The sequence below is a fragment of the Squalius cephalus genome (genome assembly GCF_949319135.1).
Source record: "Squalius cephalus genome assembly, chromosome: 20".
NCBI classification, from domain to species: Eukaryota; Metazoa; Chordata; class Actinopteri; order Cypriniformes; family Leuciscidae; genus Squalius; species Squalius cephalus.
The window spans coordinates 2,286,587-2,303,977 of record NC_137141.1 but is presented as its reverse complement, the minus strand read 5'-3'; the positions used below and the strand labels follow the sequence as shown (position 1 = coordinate 2,303,977).

At 45.9% G+C, this 17,391-nt stretch overlaps 2 protein-coding genes across 2 annotated transcripts in view; one reads left to right on the top strand and one right to left on the bottom strand.

Moving 5' to 3' along the window:
• LOC307148201 (uncharacterized protein) overlaps window positions 1-15,513 on the bottom strand; it is an 80,083-nt gene extending 64,570 nt beyond the window's left edge. Inside the window, exons 1-2 of the mRNA XM_079853556.1 lie at window positions 15,382-15,513; window positions 7,971-8,103 (exon numbers count right to left, since the gene is read on the bottom strand). The gene's annotated coding sequence lies outside the window, so the exon portion shown is untranslated. The remainder of the gene's footprint in view (window positions 1-7,970; window positions 8,104-15,381) is intronic.
• Window positions 379-15,463, top strand: LOC307148034 (nuclear factor 7, ovary-like). The gene is made up of 6 exons (XM_079853218.1): window positions 379-867; window positions 8,065-8,160; window positions 8,377-8,607; window positions 8,685-8,707; window positions 8,789-8,907; window positions 14,917-15,463. Exons 1-6 carry the CDS (start codon window positions 466-468, stop codon window positions 15,396-15,398), a joined length of 1,353 nt encoding a protein of 450 aa, XP_079709344.1. The 5' UTR covers window positions 379-465; the 3' UTR covers window positions 15,399-15,463.
• Window positions 15,514-17,391: the final 1,878 nt, after the last annotated feature.

The following is a 17,391-nucleotide window of genomic DNA, read 5'->3' as shown; positions in this document are numbered from 1 at the left end:
TCTGAAGGATCACGTGACACTAAATTCAGCTTTGCATCACAGAAATATATTTTAAAGTATAGTAAAATAGAAAACCATTATTTTAAATTGTAATAATATTTCACTATATTATTTTTCTGTAGGCTATTTTTGATCAAATAAATCCAGGCTTGATGAGCATAAGAGACTTCTTTCAAAAACATTAAAAATAGTAATTTGTCCAAACTTATGTACTGTGTAAGTAAAAATATACTAAATTTAAAATTAAATGTTGTATAAATAAAAAGGTTAGGAATCATATTTGTTTCAAGTGTTTTTTATTGGGGGTGGGGGGGCCTCCAACATGAATTTTGCCTAGGGCCTCCAAATGTCTAGAACCGGCCCTGCAGACAGCAGATCGCTGTGATTCTCAAGGTGATTCATTTTTAAACCCGTCGTTCAGAAAGTGAAAGTAAAGTTTGTGTTGCTGGAGCTCAAACGGTGAAAATGGCTTCACTAAATGTCTTTGCAGAAGAGCTTTCTTGTCCCGTGTGCTGTGAAATCTTCAAGGCTCCTGTTCTTTTATCATGTAGTCACAGTGTCTGTAAAGAGTGTCTTCAACAGTTCTGGAGAACCAAGAAAACTCAGGAGTGTCCTGTCTGCAGGAGAAGATCCTCAAAAGAACATCCTCCTCTTAATCTGGCGTTAAAAAACATGTGCGAGTCGTTCCAGAAGGAGAGAAATGAGACACGTTCATCAGGATCTGAGGAGATCTGCAGTTTACACAGTGAGAAACTCAAACTCTTCTGTCTGGAGGACAAACAGCCTGTGTGTGTAGTGTGTATTAATTCACAACAACACGACAATCACAAAGTCAGACCCATCAGTGAAGTGGTTTCATCATATAAGGTAAGACAAATATCTCGTTTTAACATGTAAATGAAACTGAAAGTGACATGAAGAGAGTCGTAAAAAGAGTAGCGATCACACTCACTCACACACACAGACACACACACACACACACACACACACACACACACACACACACACACACACACACACACACAGGGCCCTATCATACACTTGGTGCAATGCAGCGCCAGGCGCGACTCAAGTGTGTTGTGCTAGTTTCAGCCCGACACAGTTTTCATTGTCACGTCTGGCTTGTCCCGTAGATGGTCCGTTCTCTTACGAGAGGTTCTCTCGTATTGCGTAAGTTGCTTACGCTGCGGGTAAGTCTTCTTTCTCGAGATACTGAAGCCAAAAATTATCCTTAATTTTTAATAATCTTGTCAACGCAGTGCGGCAGCATGCAGACCTAGGGCGAGCTAGTCGCGTGCCCATTGGCTGCCCTGCGGCAACTGCAGCAGCCTATCGCTGAGCCCTTGGCGTGACGTCACGACCAATGAACGCGCTTGGCACGCTTCACGCGTCACAGCCCGCCAAAAGGGGTGTGGCTTAGCGTATATAAGCAGGGCTCAGAGGCTGCTTCACTGATTTCTGTCTCTTCAGCGAAGCTCTTCGCATCGCTGGACTCTGAGGAAGCCGCCGTCGAATCAAGCACCAAGCACGCCGAGGATCTCAGACTGAGGAAGCCGGCCGCCTTCGCCGCCTTCAGCTTTCCCTGCCTGCTTCGCTATCCGGCGAATATATCCTTTTTTCTGCTCTGTGTTGTGTGTTTGTGTGTTCGCCCCGCGACACACTCTGCATCCAAAAGAGCGCGAGGCGTTGTTGCAAATGCCTCGCTCATCCTGTGGCTCGTGCAAAGCCACGCTCAGCGACGGAGACCGCCATGTGATCTGCGTTCTCTGCCTGGGCTTCGACCACGCAGCCCACGCCCTTACTTCGGGCGGCTGCGAACAGTGCGAGAATCTGCCGATGTCGGCCCTACGGGCTCGACTCGCCACGTTCGAGAATCCTCCTCCTTCTCCGGCTGCCTCTTCCGGGCCGCGTAAGAAGAAACGCCGCTCTCAAAGGCCTCTCGAGCCGGGTATGACAGCTGAGTGCTCGCCGGATCCCCTCCCGCGAGCCTCGCTATCTCCTTCTCCCCCGCCCTTCGCCGACGCGCAGCGGCCGGCCACTGCCCACACTGCCGTCGCCTCAGGGGATGAAGCAGATGACGCCGCTGACAGCTGCTCTCTGCTCGCTTCAGACAGCGAGGAGTGGTCGGGCTCTCACCACTCCGCCGCCTCGACTCAGGAGTCTAGCCGGTCCCGCGCCAGTGTCGACGCAGAGCTTCTTCGCCTCCTCACCAATGTGGTTGACCGACTGGGACTTGATTGGTCCCCACCAAAGGAGCCTGCACCCAATCGGCTCGACGGGTGTTTTCTGCCTAGCCGCCGCCAAGCGCCAGCCTCTAGGTCAGCACCCTTTCTGCCTGAGCTCCACGCAGAACTGTCTAAGTCGTGGAATGCGCCCTTGTCCGCTAGACTCCGCTCCTCAGTCCCCTCGGCTCTCTCCCAGGTGGACGGGGCCGTCGAGAAGGGATATGCCAGCATCCCCTCCGTGGAGGAAGCTGTGGCAACGCACCTTTGCCCGCCGTCCGCTAGATGGCGCTCAAAGTCTGCCTTGCCGTCCAAAGCCTGCAGGACCACCTCAGCTCTCGCCGGCCGCGCTTTCGCCGCCTCCGGCCAAGCTGCCTCTGCCCTGCACTCGATGGCTGTACTTCAGATCCTGCAAGCCGACCTCCTCCGTGAACTGGATGAGAAGGGCCCGGATCACACAGTCTTAACGGATCTGCGCAGCGCCACGGATCTTTCGCTCCGTGCCACCAAGACCGCTGCACAAGCCATCGGCAGATCTATGGCCGCGCTCACCGTCATCGACAGACACCTTTGGCTGACGCTGGTGGATATGAGTGAGTCAGAGCGCTCCGTGTTCCTCAATGCCCCGCTCTCGCTCACTGGCCTCTTCGGCCCTGCGGTTAGCGGGATTGTGGACCGTTTCTCCGAGGTGCAGAAGGCATCGCAGGCTATGAACCTTTTCCTGCCCCGCCGCTCGAGCCCAGCCGCAGGCCGCTCTCAAGCACAGCCTCCTGCGCGCAGCTCCACACAGCACTCGTCTCGGCCACCTACTGCTTCGCAGCGACGTCAGGGCGGCCACCCTAGGTCGCGCTCGACCAGCCGTCACAGACCGCCGCCCCCCCGGGGACCGCGGTCCAGGATCACGCTGAAGTCTGAGCCCGCGAAGTCCTCCTAGCACCTGTAAGGAGGTAAAGATGGCTGAGTCCCGCTGCGGCCGGACCACCATCAAAGCGCCCAGCTCTGTCAGTCCCCTCAGATCAGGCTACTGCAGCAGCTTACACCGCAGCCAACGAGCCAGTAACATCACTCGCTCGCCTGCACACAAACGCTGTTTTTACGGCGGCCCAGATAAATCTCAAAAAGAGTATAAAATCGGGTTTTCCGGCTCTGGCCGAAGGTGTCATAAGTGTAGAAAATGTGCCCACTCCTATGTGCTCACTGCTACACACAAACACTATCCCCATGGTAACGCGCTCAGAGCGCACTCTCATAAAGCGGACACACGCCGCTCGAGTACTAAGTGTAGTAAATGTGCCCACAACTCTGTGCTCACACCTACCCATTGCTCGCTCTGCCATCCAGTTACCCCAGGTCACAGACCCTCTAAAGCTCCCAGACACTGGCCGTGTTTTAAGTGTAAACTCACTTTCAGACACGATAACCCCCACGCCGCTCTCGCACCAGGGGTGTTTGACAGCAAAACACGCTCCATCCCTAGGAATCGAGCCACAGTACGCTGTACAGCCGGCCAGCACTGTTTACCAGCCCCCGTGTTCGAGCACCGGCGGCGCATGCGCCGCCCCATTCTCTCTGATGCAGGTTCCCCATCCCGCGCAGCGCGGCGATCTGAACCCAGAGACCATTCGACCCCTAGCTATGCGTGCAAAAGCATGGGAAGCTATTCAGGGCGCGTCAGAATGGGTGCTGAATACTATAAGACACGGCTATTCGCTTCAATTCGCTCGTCGCCCCCCGCGCTTTCTAGCGCAGACGGAGACGAAAGTGAGTTCGGAAGCCGCGCACCTGCTTCAAGCAGAAATAGCGAAGCTGCTGCGCAAAGGGGCTATAGAACAGGTTCATCCTTCTCTGAGCGAGTCGGGCTTTTACAGCCGTTACTTCCTCGTACCCAAGAAGGACGGAGCGCTAAGACCTATTTTAGATCTGAGACATCTGAACAAAGCCCTCATGAAGAGGCCGTTCAAAATGATCACAACCAGACAAATCCTCGCGCAGATTCGCCCAGGAGACTGGTTTATTTCGCTCGATCTAAAGGATGCGTACTTCCAGATCCAGATAACTCCCCGTCACAGGCCATTCTTGAGATTCGCCTTCGACGGTCGGGTATATCAATACACAGTCCTGCCGTTCGGCCTGTCTTTAGCACCCCGTACATTTACGAAGTGCATGGACACGGCTCTCGCTCCCCTGAGAAGACAGGGAATGCGGATTCTGAACTATCTGGACGATTGGCTTGTTCTAACGCAGTCAGAGACGGAACTTGTGTCTCACAGAACAGCGCTTCTCAGCCACCTGGAAGGTCTGGGTCTCTCGGTCAACTGGACCAAGAGCTCGTTATCGCCCCGTCAGTCAATTTCCTTTCTTGGAATAGAACTGGACTCGGTGGCTATGACGGCCAGATTGTCGGAGCAGCGCGCGCGCCGCATCCGTCACCTCGCAGCATCCTTCCACATAGGCAGCCAGGCTCCGCTGAGGACATTCCAGCGTATCCTGGGGCATATGGCCTCAGCTGCAGCAGTGCTCCAGCTGGGCTTGCTGCGCATGCGCCCGCTTCAACGCTGGCTGAAAGCGCGAGTCAGAGTGAATCAGGGCTGCATTTCAGCCCTGCAACCCTGGCTGGCAGCCGAATGGTATCACACAGGAGTGACTATGGGGGTGATCTCACACCGGAAAGTTGTCTCGACAGACGCTTCCAACCTAGGTTGGGGAGCGCTCTTCGAAGGCAGACCGGTCTGTGGCCGCTGGTCAGACCAGGAGAATCTCCTACACATAAACTGTCTAGAGATGCTCGCGGTCGAGAAAGCGCTCAAACACTTCCTCCCATTACTCCTAGGTCACCATGTTCTAGTCCGTACGGACAATACAAAATGTGAATCGCCAGGGCGGTGTCAGATCAAAGACACTTTGCGCCCTGGCGGAACGCCTCCTCGTGTGGGCTCAGCACTCTCTGCGCTCGCTGAGAGCCGCGCATGTGCCTGGCCAACTGAACGAGGGCCCCGACAGACTGTCCAGGGACAACGTTCCCCCTGGGGAGTGGTCTCTACACCCCCAAACAGTCCAGTTACTGTGGCGCCGTTTCGGCAAAGCGAAAGTCGACCTTTTTGCGTCAAAGTACAACGCTCACTGCCCAGAGTTCTTTACGAAGAACGAGGACGTGCTGGCCCAGACCTGGCCCAGCGGCCCGCTATATGCTTTTCCCCCGGTCTCTCTGCTGCCTCAGGTCATCAGGAGAATCAGGGAAGTGCGCCACAAAGTGCTCCTCATAGCCCCATACTGGGAGAACCAAGCTTGGTTCCCGGAACTGATACAGCTGGCAGACTCAGTCCCCTGGCCGATACCGGTGAGGAGAGACCTTCTCTCTCAAGCCCGCGGCTCGATCTGGCATCCCCATCCAGAGCGCTGGTCTCTGCATGCATGGAGCCTCAACGGTTTCCCGTTGATCTGCCAAGAGGGGTTATGAACACGATCATACAATCTAGAGCCCCCTCTACGAGGCGGCTTTACACGTCAAAATGGTCTGTGTTTAGCAAATGGTGCACTGCCAAGGGGCTCGATCCACAGACATGTGGGGTATCGCAAGTATTGTGTTTCCTTCAAGAGCTGCTGGACGCGGGCAGGTCCCCTTCCACGCTCAAAGTCTATGTTGCGGCCATTTCAGCTTTCACTATCTCAGAGCTGGGCCGCGCATTAGGAAGGAACGAGTTCGTCATCCGCTTCCTTAGAGGAGCCAGGAGGATGAACCCCCCGCGACCCCCCTCGTTTCGTCGGTTCGTATGTGGGATCTTTCACTGGTCTTGGAGGCCCTGAAAACGCATCCCTTTGAACCCTTGGAAACTGTGGATATGAAATACCTCACGCTCAAAACAGTTTTTCTGATAGCTCTGTCTTCAGTCAAACGTGTGGGAGACCTTCACGCGTTATCTATTAACGCCGCATGCCTCGAGTTCGGACCTAACGACTCGAAAGTTATTCTCAGACCGAGGCATGGTTATGTTCCCAAATTTTTGGGCACTCCATTCAGAGCGCAGGTCATTTCCCTCTCAGCCCTGCCATCTTCCGGCAGCGAGGCTGATTGTGATCGCCTCTGCCCGGTCAGGGCGCTGAGAAACTACATCACATGCTCCGCCGCTTTCAGGCGCTCGGAGCAGCTTTTTGTTTCGTTTGGAGGGCGCACCAAGGGTCTCGCCGCCTCGAAACACAGCCTGTCCAGATGGATAGTGGACGCTATTGCAGCTGCTTATGCGTCTAAAGACCTGCAGTGCCCACTGGGCATTCGAGCTCACTCCACCAGAGGCATGACCTCATCGTGGGCGTGGTCCAGCGGGATTCCCATTCAAGACATTTGTGCAGCGGCAGGCTGGGCCTCCCCCTCCACATTTGTTAGGTTTTACAACCTGGAAGTTCCCGCCTTGCAGGCAAAAGTTTTATCAGTCTAAGTCTCGCGTAGGCCGGCCCACTATCTGTGTGCGGGCTACGTTGATTGATTTAGCTCTACTGGTTGAGCTGCACTGTGCAGGGGTTGTCAGTTCGGACCGGCTGTGCCGCTCCTTGCTCGTTTGTGCTTGTGTTACTGCGCTGGCCTTCTGTTGGCCGCCCGGCTCCCTGTTATCACGTTCCCCGGGCTCTCCCTGGGACTCATTCAGTGGATGCTGGGCGCGCACGGCGTTGACAAGGGAGTTCCCGCAGCGTAAGCTACTTACGCAATACGAGAGAACCTCTCGTAAGAGAACGAATCGGTTACTAACGTAACCTCTGTTCTCTCTAGAAGAGGGAACGAGTATTGCGTAACCCGCCGTGCTCGCGCCACGAGCTCATTCGCTTCATGCGACAGAAACCAGTGAAGCAGCCTCTGAGCCCTGCTTATATACGCTAAGCCACACCCCTTTTGGCGGGCTGTGACGCGTGAAGCGTGCCAAGCGCGTTCATTGGTCGTGACGTCACGCCAAGGGCTCAGCGATAGGCTGCTGCAGTTGCCGCAGGGCAGCCAATGGGCACGCGACTAGCTCGCCCTAGGTCTGCATGCTGCCGCACTGCGTTGACAAGATTATTAAAAATTAAGGATAATTTTTGGCTTCAGTATCTCGAGAAAGAAGACTTTCCCGCAGCGTAAGCTACTTACGCAATACTCGTTCCCTCTTCTAGAGAGAACAGAGGTTACGTTAGTAACCGATACGTTTCCTCGCTAGAGAAGCCTTCAGTCTTTCCACTTGTAAATCTCGTCATGTAAATAGCGACTCCTCCATGGCGCGAACACAACTGGCTATTAAAGGGAATGCGAGATGGGACTCTGATTGGTTTATTGCATGTTATGCCCAAACACACCCATTACTCATTAGCGGAAGTGGAACTCAGGGAACGAGGGTTACGTTAGTGACGACGAATGGGGTTCCCAGTCTAATCACGCCACCTCGGCTGTCTTCCAGTGCCCTGCGTAAGTCTGAGATCCCTGTCGTGAGACACGGACGAACGACTCCTCCTCCAGCAGTCGTCAGAAGGTTACACTGCTGTTGTGTCGCTGTGGTCATTTTAACCACTGATATAGTTTTAATCCTCATCCTTTGGAAGTGTTTACAAAGAGAGTTTTCTTTTGTAGCGCAGAAAACTGCACCTTTTTGCTCAATAAATAACATTTTCTTTTACAAACTGTACTTTGTGTTTACTTAGTTTGTCTTTGTTTTATGTTTTAATTTCTGAATCAATTTAATATGAGATGTGCACAAAAATAGAAGAAATCAGGATGAGGGCAAATACCTTTTCACTGCATTGTATGATCATATCACTGTATTGTCTTCTCTTCTTCTCTTCACTGTAATCTTGTTGTTTTATGGTTTATGTTCAATTCTAGGAGGAGTTCAATACAGCACTGAAGACCTTACAAGAGAAACTTAAACACAAGGAAGAAATGAAAGGAGAGTTTGAGAAAACAGTTCAACACATCAAGGTGAGGAAACAGAATCAAGAGTCATGTATAGCATCACTGTATACAGTTATGATTTAATATAGTGGATTATAGTTGATTATTTCTGTAAATGACGAGCATCAATCTGCTCCTGGATCCGTTCTATGTCGGGTATCTGAGTTTATCTCTGATATGAATGATGTGAAGTGTTGATGTGTGTCGATTGAGATGATTGAAGTGAATGTGATGTGATTTCAGTCTCAAGCTGAGCACACAGAGCGTCAGATTAAACAGCAGTTTGAGAAGCTTCATCAGTTTCTCAGAGATGAAGAAGAAGCTACAGTCACTGCACTGAGGGAGGAAGAGGAGCAGAAGAAGCAGAGGATGAAGGAGAAGCTGGAGGAGATGAACACACACATCTCAGCTCTTTCACACACAATCAAAGACATGGAGGAGATGATGAAAGCCAATGACGTCTGCTTTCTGAAGGTCTGATTTCAGATCATTGGTTGATCATTGGTTGATTGATTGAGTTGTTGATGATAAATGGTGTGTTTGTTCTGCAGGAGTTTCCAGTCTCAATGGAAAGGTGAGTGATCTGCTCCTGTCTCTGGTCTCTCTGGTTCTGATCCAAAGCCACTGCAGTTCTGACTCCTGAATGTTCTTCCAGAGTCCAGAGCTCACAGCCGGATCCACAGATGGCTTCTGGAGCTTTGATTCATGTGCCACGATACTTGGGCAACCTGCCGTTCAGAGTCTGGAAGAAGATGCAGGACATCGTCCAAAACAGTGAGTCTGACAGCAGAAGATCTGAGCTGGAGAGTTAAAGGTTCTTCATGACTAGATAGATAGATAGATAGATAGATAGATAGATAGTAGGGGTGTAACGATTCATCAACTACATCGATGTATCGATTTATATTCCTATGATCCAACTACATCGATCTGTGCTCGGCAAGTTGGCCTTCCGGACGACATAAATCGATCTAACATCGTTTTAAAAGATAATGAATCGATTGTATCGATACTAGGAAATAACGCATTGGATTTAAGCAAGTCAGACTTTATATGGATGTTTTTTCTTAGCACTTTTAATGATAAAGGCGTTAAACGTTACTCGATTCAGTCTGCCTATCTGTGACGCGCCAGCAGCAGGTCGAAGACAACAAGCGGCGCAAAGTCTCTCACCTCAGAAACACGGGCTGTCCTGTCCTCTCAGCCGCTATACTGCAATAGCGCACTCTTTAACGGCGCGCGCTGTATCACTTCACTAAAGCGCAAAAGAAATACGAGCATGCAACGCCGTAAATTAGTAAGTTAAGAAATAAAAGTAAAATACCAATAAATTACGTTATTGGTACGTCATGTGTGTTGCTATTTATCAGGAGCAGTTTCCATGTTTCTTTACCAGTTCTTCTAAGTATTGTGTATCACCATGGTAGCCATGGTTCGAATTACGTGGGAGCCAGTGGGAGCTGAGCTCCCATAGAGAGAGGATGAGCTCCCATGAAAGCAGTAAAATCATACACCAGAGGGGGTCTCTAAAATTCATAAGCACCATTATTTTAAATTACAAATAAAGCACTTTTTCCTTCAGACTACTGTAGCGTGACTTAAAAGATAGGACAAGATGCCAAACACATGGATCTCGCAGGATCTCGGATCGTCATCACAATACATCCTTATGCTTCGCTTTCTGCCAGGACTTTTACTGACTTTTCTCAACTCACAGAAGTGACGTCAACGTCCGATCTAGCAGTAGCATAACCGTTTATATACTGTCTATGAGCATAACCCATCAGGCAAGTGTTATTTTAATATAGGCGTAATTTGCGGGTGGGACATGTCCCCACCACTTTTTGCTAAGGTCGATATTGTCCCCACCACTTTTGAAACATCTCGCGGCACTAATATACCAATACAAATAAATAAAACATCTTCAGTTAACTAGCAGAGCATTCATTTAGTTCGTTTGTTAAAGGGATACTTCACCTCTGGGAAGATGAATGTGTATTTAAAATATGTAATTTAAGTAGAAGAAATGTGAAGAAATTTTTTAATTTGGAGCTTTCTAGACTGAGAAAAGCCGGAAAATGTATTTTTGGCTTATGTGGATGAAAGACAACAACTCCCAGAATGCACTTGCTTCGCTGCCTTAGGAGGCCACGCCTACCGGTAAGAGTGCTCAGTTGAAAACAACAAGGCTAGCCTACGTGATGAGTTTGCCAGGGATTTAGAGACCCAAAATGTCCGGGATTCGGCTTTTGCGTTCTACAGTCGCCATTCATCATGTTTACTGTGGCGAGCAGGACGAGGCTGACGGCCGCGGGAGAACGGCGCGAGGCCGGTGGCGTCATTACTGAGACGCGCCGGTCTCGCTCACATCTCTCACCAGGTGGGAAGGAAGTCGACCGGAAGTTGAAGTTGGCCGGGTGCCGCCATCTTGAGCGGAACTTCACTTGCGTTAGCAATCCCATTGACTTCCATTCATTTTGGCGTCACTTTGACAGCGAATAACTTTACATCTGAGGCGTTTGAAGACTCCATTTGTCCATTTTTTTATTTCTAAAGAAACACGGCAATGTATAAAATGCTCCATTACCTTGTAGCTTATGTTATGGGCCCGTAGAAGCAGTTTTTGTAAAAGTAGGCTAACGATTGCGTCATAACCACTCGACTCTCTGTCGCACAGTAGAGAGATTACCGTATGGACAGGAGGATAAGCTCGCGGGCAATCGGGGAGACGTGGAGGGAAAATGGCAAAGTAATTAATCAGAACACCTACTAAAAGTTTCTCCTGCTCATCGCTCATGGACAGCTCCTACTCACACTCTCCGTCTCTGCAAGATTCGGAAGGGAATGATTCAGATTTCTCTCGGCACAGCCACTAGAAGACAGACGGTTTGCTCACGTGGTCCGTGTAACGCTTTGCTCGGTTTGAGTCTGCGCGTCAGGAAAGGAAGTGCTAAGAAATCGCTGAAAATGGGCTTCACTTGTCTCCATTGAGTTCCAATGGGGTCGCTGTGTCCATTTCTTTTACTGTCTATGTCTCTCACGGAGGAGCGGGAATTTTCTTAGAAATGTTAAAACGCACATCAACCGATCACTTGTTTAGCGTTCATGTAAACACTACATTCAGATTCACCAATCGGAATGAATTCAGTTAGATTGAAACAAAAGGTGTGCATGTAAACAATGAATGGCGACCGCAGAACGCAAAAGCTGAATCCCGGACATTTTTAACAGTCTCGCTCGCCGGACAAGTCCGGGAAAAAGAGGATGGTAACCCCTACTTACTCAGCTTTCTCCTATTATTCAGCTTTCTCCACAGAACAAGAGCCTGCTAGCTTAGCTTCCAAAGCTGACACTGTGTGTACATTCTGTGAGTGAGATCCAACCCTGTATGGGCGGGCTGAAAACATGCGGAACAACGCCATCTACTGGCTGTAGTCTTTAGCCTCTGGCCAGAAAATCCTCCGATGACGCAAAATGACGATTTTTGCGTCATCGGAGGATTTTTTCCAGACAAAAAATACATAAATCTCTCGTCTCAGGGGGATATGAGGGTGGAAAGCACGGTAATTCGAAAATACTACAGGTTTTCTACTAATACAAAGCTTAATGCTAAATCCTGAAGTATCCCTTTAAATAAGAGGCTATCTAGCGCTGAAATGTGTTGTTTTTGAAATAAAGTGATCAAAGTGCTCGTTGCCGCTGCGATCAGTGGCGCGGATACAGTCTTCACTCGGACGCGCGCTTCAGTCCGTTGTGGATACTCTCTATTCATTCCGGTGAAATTACAAAACAAAATGCACACAAACGTGTCCCTGTCTGATATACAACCACTGATAAACATAATCGGTTTTGATGAGAAAAAAAAAAAACCTATACGAGTGTGGATTAGAACCCAGAGCCTCTGACACGCTCGGCAAAAGTTCTGCCACTGGACCATTAAAATACACTTAAATTTATTCACGTAAACATTCTCACCACTACCAACATATATTAGACCTCATTAAACGACAAATTAAACTAAATGTACTATTTAAATTGAATTGTGTTCGCAACGCTTTTTTATCAAACATTTTTATTTATTTACATTAGTAAGCTACACCGCGCCTGCTCATAGGCTACTTTTTTTCCTTTTTTTAAAGAGACCCCCACAAAGATGAAATCATAATTTGAACCCTGATGGTAGCCTAATTGTTGTTTGTTTCCATAACAAAATGCCACTTACTGGTTATTTTGTATATTTTTATATGACTGTGGTGGCTCATACCAAGATTGTATTAACAAAAACTAGTTTGGGACGAGCTTAACCTCGCAGTGCCTACTGTTTATCAGTATTTGTTAAGGAAAGGGGGACAGAACCTTTTTGTGTAGACAAATGTATTATAATAGGCCTATATAATTCCTAAAAAGGTGGGTCGCGGCTTGATGACCATGGGGAAATGTGGGTCCCATGACCAAACTATTCAAAACATCATTCAATGTTGTGATAATCATAATTAATGATCACAATTACAATTTCAAGGGAATAATCAACAATTATGATTTTTGTCATAATCGTGCAGTCCTACTTTATTCAAATAAAATGTGAATGCATTTGACACTAATTGTTGTTTACTTGTTTGTTTATATCCATAATTAATTGATACCTGATTCCCTTTTGGCACAAGAACCTACACTAAACACTAAAAAGTCACTGAATCGATTTCAAGTCACTGAATCGTTCCGGATCGTATCGTTCTAAATGAACCAATATCGTCCTTGAATCATATCGACAACCACGAATCGCGATACGAATCGAATCGTTGTTAAAACGAATCGTTACACCCCTAATAGATAGATTGGTAGACAGACAGACATATAGATAGATAGATAGATAGATAGATAGATAGATAGATAGATTGGTAGACAGACAGATAGATAGATAGATAGATAGATAGATAGATAGATAGATAGATAGATAGATAGATTGTGTGAAGCTGTCCTCCTTGTCATTTATGACTTATAAAAAAAAAACTATGTCTAAAAGCTGCTATGTTACAAGGTGTGCAGCAAACAAGCTAAAAAAACAGAAATACAGTTTGTACAGAAATACAGAAATATAGTTTTTATAAGCTGTCGACCCCAAACACGAGTGTTTAAGGACATAAAAGTGGATAATGGCTGGAGCGAATGGGTCAATTGTGGGATCCTGACACTCAGTATGCACTAAAAATACACTACGTGTGCAATAAACATTTTGTTACTGGTAATTCAAATATCCAAATGTCAGTTTTATATATTATATTTCTGTAATAAAAGCTATCCTGTTGCCGAATACATTCCCCTCCAGCGGGCGTACGCTAGTTCTCAGAGTAATGAGACACGGTACGCTCTCTCAATTGCTGTATCCACTTTTGTTTCCTTAAACGCTTGTTTTATGGGTCGACAGCTTATAAAAACGTGTTTCTGTTTTTTTTTTTTAGCTTGTTTGCTGTGAAACTGTAAGTCTGATCAGTTATAAGAGATAAAGCCGGAGTCAGAACAGTCTGAAGGTCTGAGCCGAGTTTGGAGGTTATTAAGAGGAGTTTTAGAAAATTAGAAAATTTAGTCTCAGAATAATTAATAGAAAGAATTAATAATTTCTCAATCCAAAATAATTAGTTAGTCAAACACAACAGACCGTGAGAATAAACTGTTTTAAACGATACACAGACGGTCCGCCTTATTTCAGCTCCCATGATTCCCTTTCCTTGCGTGAATTACGTTTGATGGGTAATCGCTTTAGTGCCTGATAACAAATCAGATTTCACTGCATTATATAAGTCGTTTGAACTACGTTTTAACGACCATGAATGTCTTTTAACTTACGTTTCATATATAACCAAAGCTATAGATTGCTAAATTAAACATTTCTCGTTCTTAGTGTTTTATGTTAGCTTAGATAGTAGCATTGCTACAGCTCCGAAATTATTAGAGATTACGTTTTTTTCACCATATGCAATATTTTTCAATAAAAAACTTTGATAACAAATATGATACAAGCATTATTCTGTTTAAGAATTAATTATGACATGACATGCTTGTAATTTTAAAAATAATATATTATACCTTCTTGCTTAATAACAATTAACAATGTCACAAAACATTCCTAAAAATGCAATTTCTTTCACTTTACGTATATAAATAATCAGGATAAAAATAAAAGATTTTTACATGAATTAAAGTTTGATTACATCAAGAATCGCGAGAACAGCTTTAGATCAGGCATAATACTGGGGTCCTAAACTGGACTCAGCACTTCACCACACCGGAACCGGAGGTTTCCATGGTAACGGTCATAAACAGCCTATGCTAGCGGTACGCTAATCCTCTTGTTAGAGTGCTTGGGAACTAAAACATGCGGGAACACACCCTGTTACACCTACAGCAGCGCCCTGAGAATAAGGAGGATAAGAGCCAATAAAATGAAGATGATCAGATGAAGATCACACACACACTTACAGTTCTTCACCTACAGCAGAAATCTCAACACATCTCATTGGTTTATTGTTATTTAAATTTCCCAAAGGATCAGTTTCTCCTGATGGACACAAATGTCTGAATCCCATATTTAATGTGTGTAGTTGATGCCGTTAAACGCTGATGATAAAACGAGTGTGAAACTAATAACAGCACTGACAGCGATCAGAGGAAAATGTGTTTGATCAACAGGACGAGTGTCATAATTCATAATAATCTGTGTTGGGTTCACTGTTGATCATTATATGAAGATCAGAATAAAAGCATCTGTTGATTGTGTCTCATCAGCTCCTGTTATTCTGGATCCAAACACTGCAAATCCATATCTCGTCCTGTCTGATGATCTGACCAGCGTGAGATGGAGTGAGAACAAACAAACTCTTCCTGATAATCCTGAGAGATTTAACTATTATCCCTGTGTTCTGGGTTCAGAGGGTTTTAACTCAGGAACACACTGCTGGGATGTGGAGGTTAAAGAGAGTGAATTCTGGACTCTTGGAGTAACTACAGCATCAGACCAGAGGAAGGGATTCACTTTCTTCAACACTGATGTCTGGTGTGTGTCGTACGGATGGACTCTAGGTTTTCGTGTTAATCAGAAGCTTGATCGTGTGAGAGTGAATCTGGACTATGACAGAGGAAAGGTGTCGTTCTCTGATCCTGTAACTAACACACATCTACACACATTCACAACCACCTTCACTCACACACTCTTTCCATTCTTCTATTGTTATGACTCTCTGAGGATCTTACCGGTCAATATTCAGTAAACGTCACTCCTGTAGATCTGGATCTTCCTGCTTTCATCATGTTTCCAGTATTTACTCCATATCTCATGAGTAAGAGTGCTGTTGATCTGAGTATCAGTACGGTGGCTGTGATTGGGCCGTGATGATCACATGACTGATATCCAGCACTACAGCAACACACACTCTCATGTTGCTTTAACAGATCAATAAACAACAGTGAAGTTTGTCACTTTGCTCATTTTCACATAATTATACATTGTGGAAATGTCTTTTTCTGTCTTAAACACCGTCATATGAGCTTTTTCTCTTGTTCCTTTATCTTTCTGTCTTCAGTCACGTCATAGGATGGATGTCACAGGGCAATTTTAAATGAATGTGACGATAATTTGCAGATCAAAACCTTACTTATCTTAAAGCTCTTTTCATTTGTAGAAAAATTCAATTTTAGCCTTTATTGTAATTTTAGTACAACAAACTTCTGTCTAGTGAATCTCAGTAAAAGATTCAAACAAAACTTTTATCAACAAACAGCAACAATTACATTAAAATAAAGTGCAGTTATGTCACTAGCTGGAAGATTTAAAACTGCTTTTATCCCAAAAGATGGGCAAAAATCTTACACTAAACCATGTCAAATTATCCATGTTATCCCCATGAATGAAAGTTAGAAATGTGGGTCAAAAAGACCCGAACAGCGCACAAGGGTTAAGACTAATGGATTTGTTGTTTGTTGTGTTTTCATATTCAAGAGATTATAAGATAGATGGAGCTTTTTTGAGTTCGCATCAAATGTTCTTCAACTTTTTTTTTACATAATAAATGTGTTTATAAATAAAGATCGATCTGTTGAAAGCAGTTATTTTGAGATAGATACTTCGAAATTTCAGTAAACGAGGCTTAGTTACGTCATAACTGTTTCAAAATGTTTGGAAATGTCAATGGTTCACCACTGGGGGGCGATGATCTCTGTGAACCCATGAATCATCCAGATTTTCCTTCAAGTCGGTCCTATATTCATAATAAAAAAATCCGCTTGAATGTCCGCTGCAATTCAATGGGGTTTCCCGAGCCCTGTTTGTCAGTTGCGTCTTCCTTCTCCGTGTTAGAAAGTTTGAGTCCTTGCAATATCTAAAAGTCTTCTCTACTGACTGACTCACTCATAAAGACAGTCTTTGCCTCCATCTAATGGTCGAAATAATGTAACTTATGTTGCTCTTTACGGTCAGGGACTATTTTTTCCAGCGGAAGGAAGGCTTTTAGTGATTTTACTTTATGAAAGTTGCATAAATACATAATTTTCGGCTTTTATATTTGTATTGTGTAGTGAGCGTTTTATAAAAGCAATAAGGTACTCGAGGCTAGTGCTGTATCGTGAATAAGTTGTGCCTAACAACGCCCTTCAGCCGGGACTTATTCACGATACAGCACAGCCTCTCGAACCCTATTGCTTACATAATATAGCATAAATTGTAAAATAATATAGTCAGTAAAATAAAAATCAGAAATAAATTAGTGAGTTGTGAATAGTACAATAATATAAAAGTGGTATAGTAATAATAGGCAGAAGAGGGACAGTCTCTTGGAAATGCAGAGATCAGTCACTGACAGGCTTTCTTCAGCTCTCCTTGAGGTTTGTGTTGTCCTGGTTCCACTGGGTGAAATATATAAATGAGCCTCGATTAGATGCCAAGCAATCAGAACAGCTCTGTACTTCTGTCCTGTCAGTCCTCTGATCACTGCATTGACCTGAAGACTCACTGGCCATTCACATTAGCTCATAATATAAACTACAAAGAAATACAGAAATATAAATATAAATTCATGTTCCTCGCAAACCACAACCATCTAAACAATTCCCCACGGACAAATCAAGCCCTACATTTGCTCTTTTTCGAGAGGCGTTTCAGTCTGCAGGCAAAAGTGGCATAAATCTGATTTAAACAGCCTAATAACAGTGTAAAAGCACAAACCACAGGGAATCTGATCTTTGTGATTCTGATTTGGTCCACTTTCG

Excerpts from the sequence above, each read along its gene's own strand:
- LOC307148034 (XM_079853218.1), top strand. The coding sequence starts at position 466 with ATGGCTTCACTAAATGTCTTTGCAGAAGAGCTTTCTTGTCCCGTGTGC. Across the intron at positions 8,161-8,376 it reads AAACAGTTCAACACATCAAG|TCTCAAGCTGAGCACACAGA; the intron begins GTGAGGAAACAG and ends ATGTGATTTCAG. Across the intron at positions 8,608-8,684 it reads ATGACGTCTGCTTTCTGAAG|GAGTTTCCAGTCTCAATGGA; the intron begins GTCTGATTTCAG and ends TTTGTTCTGCAG.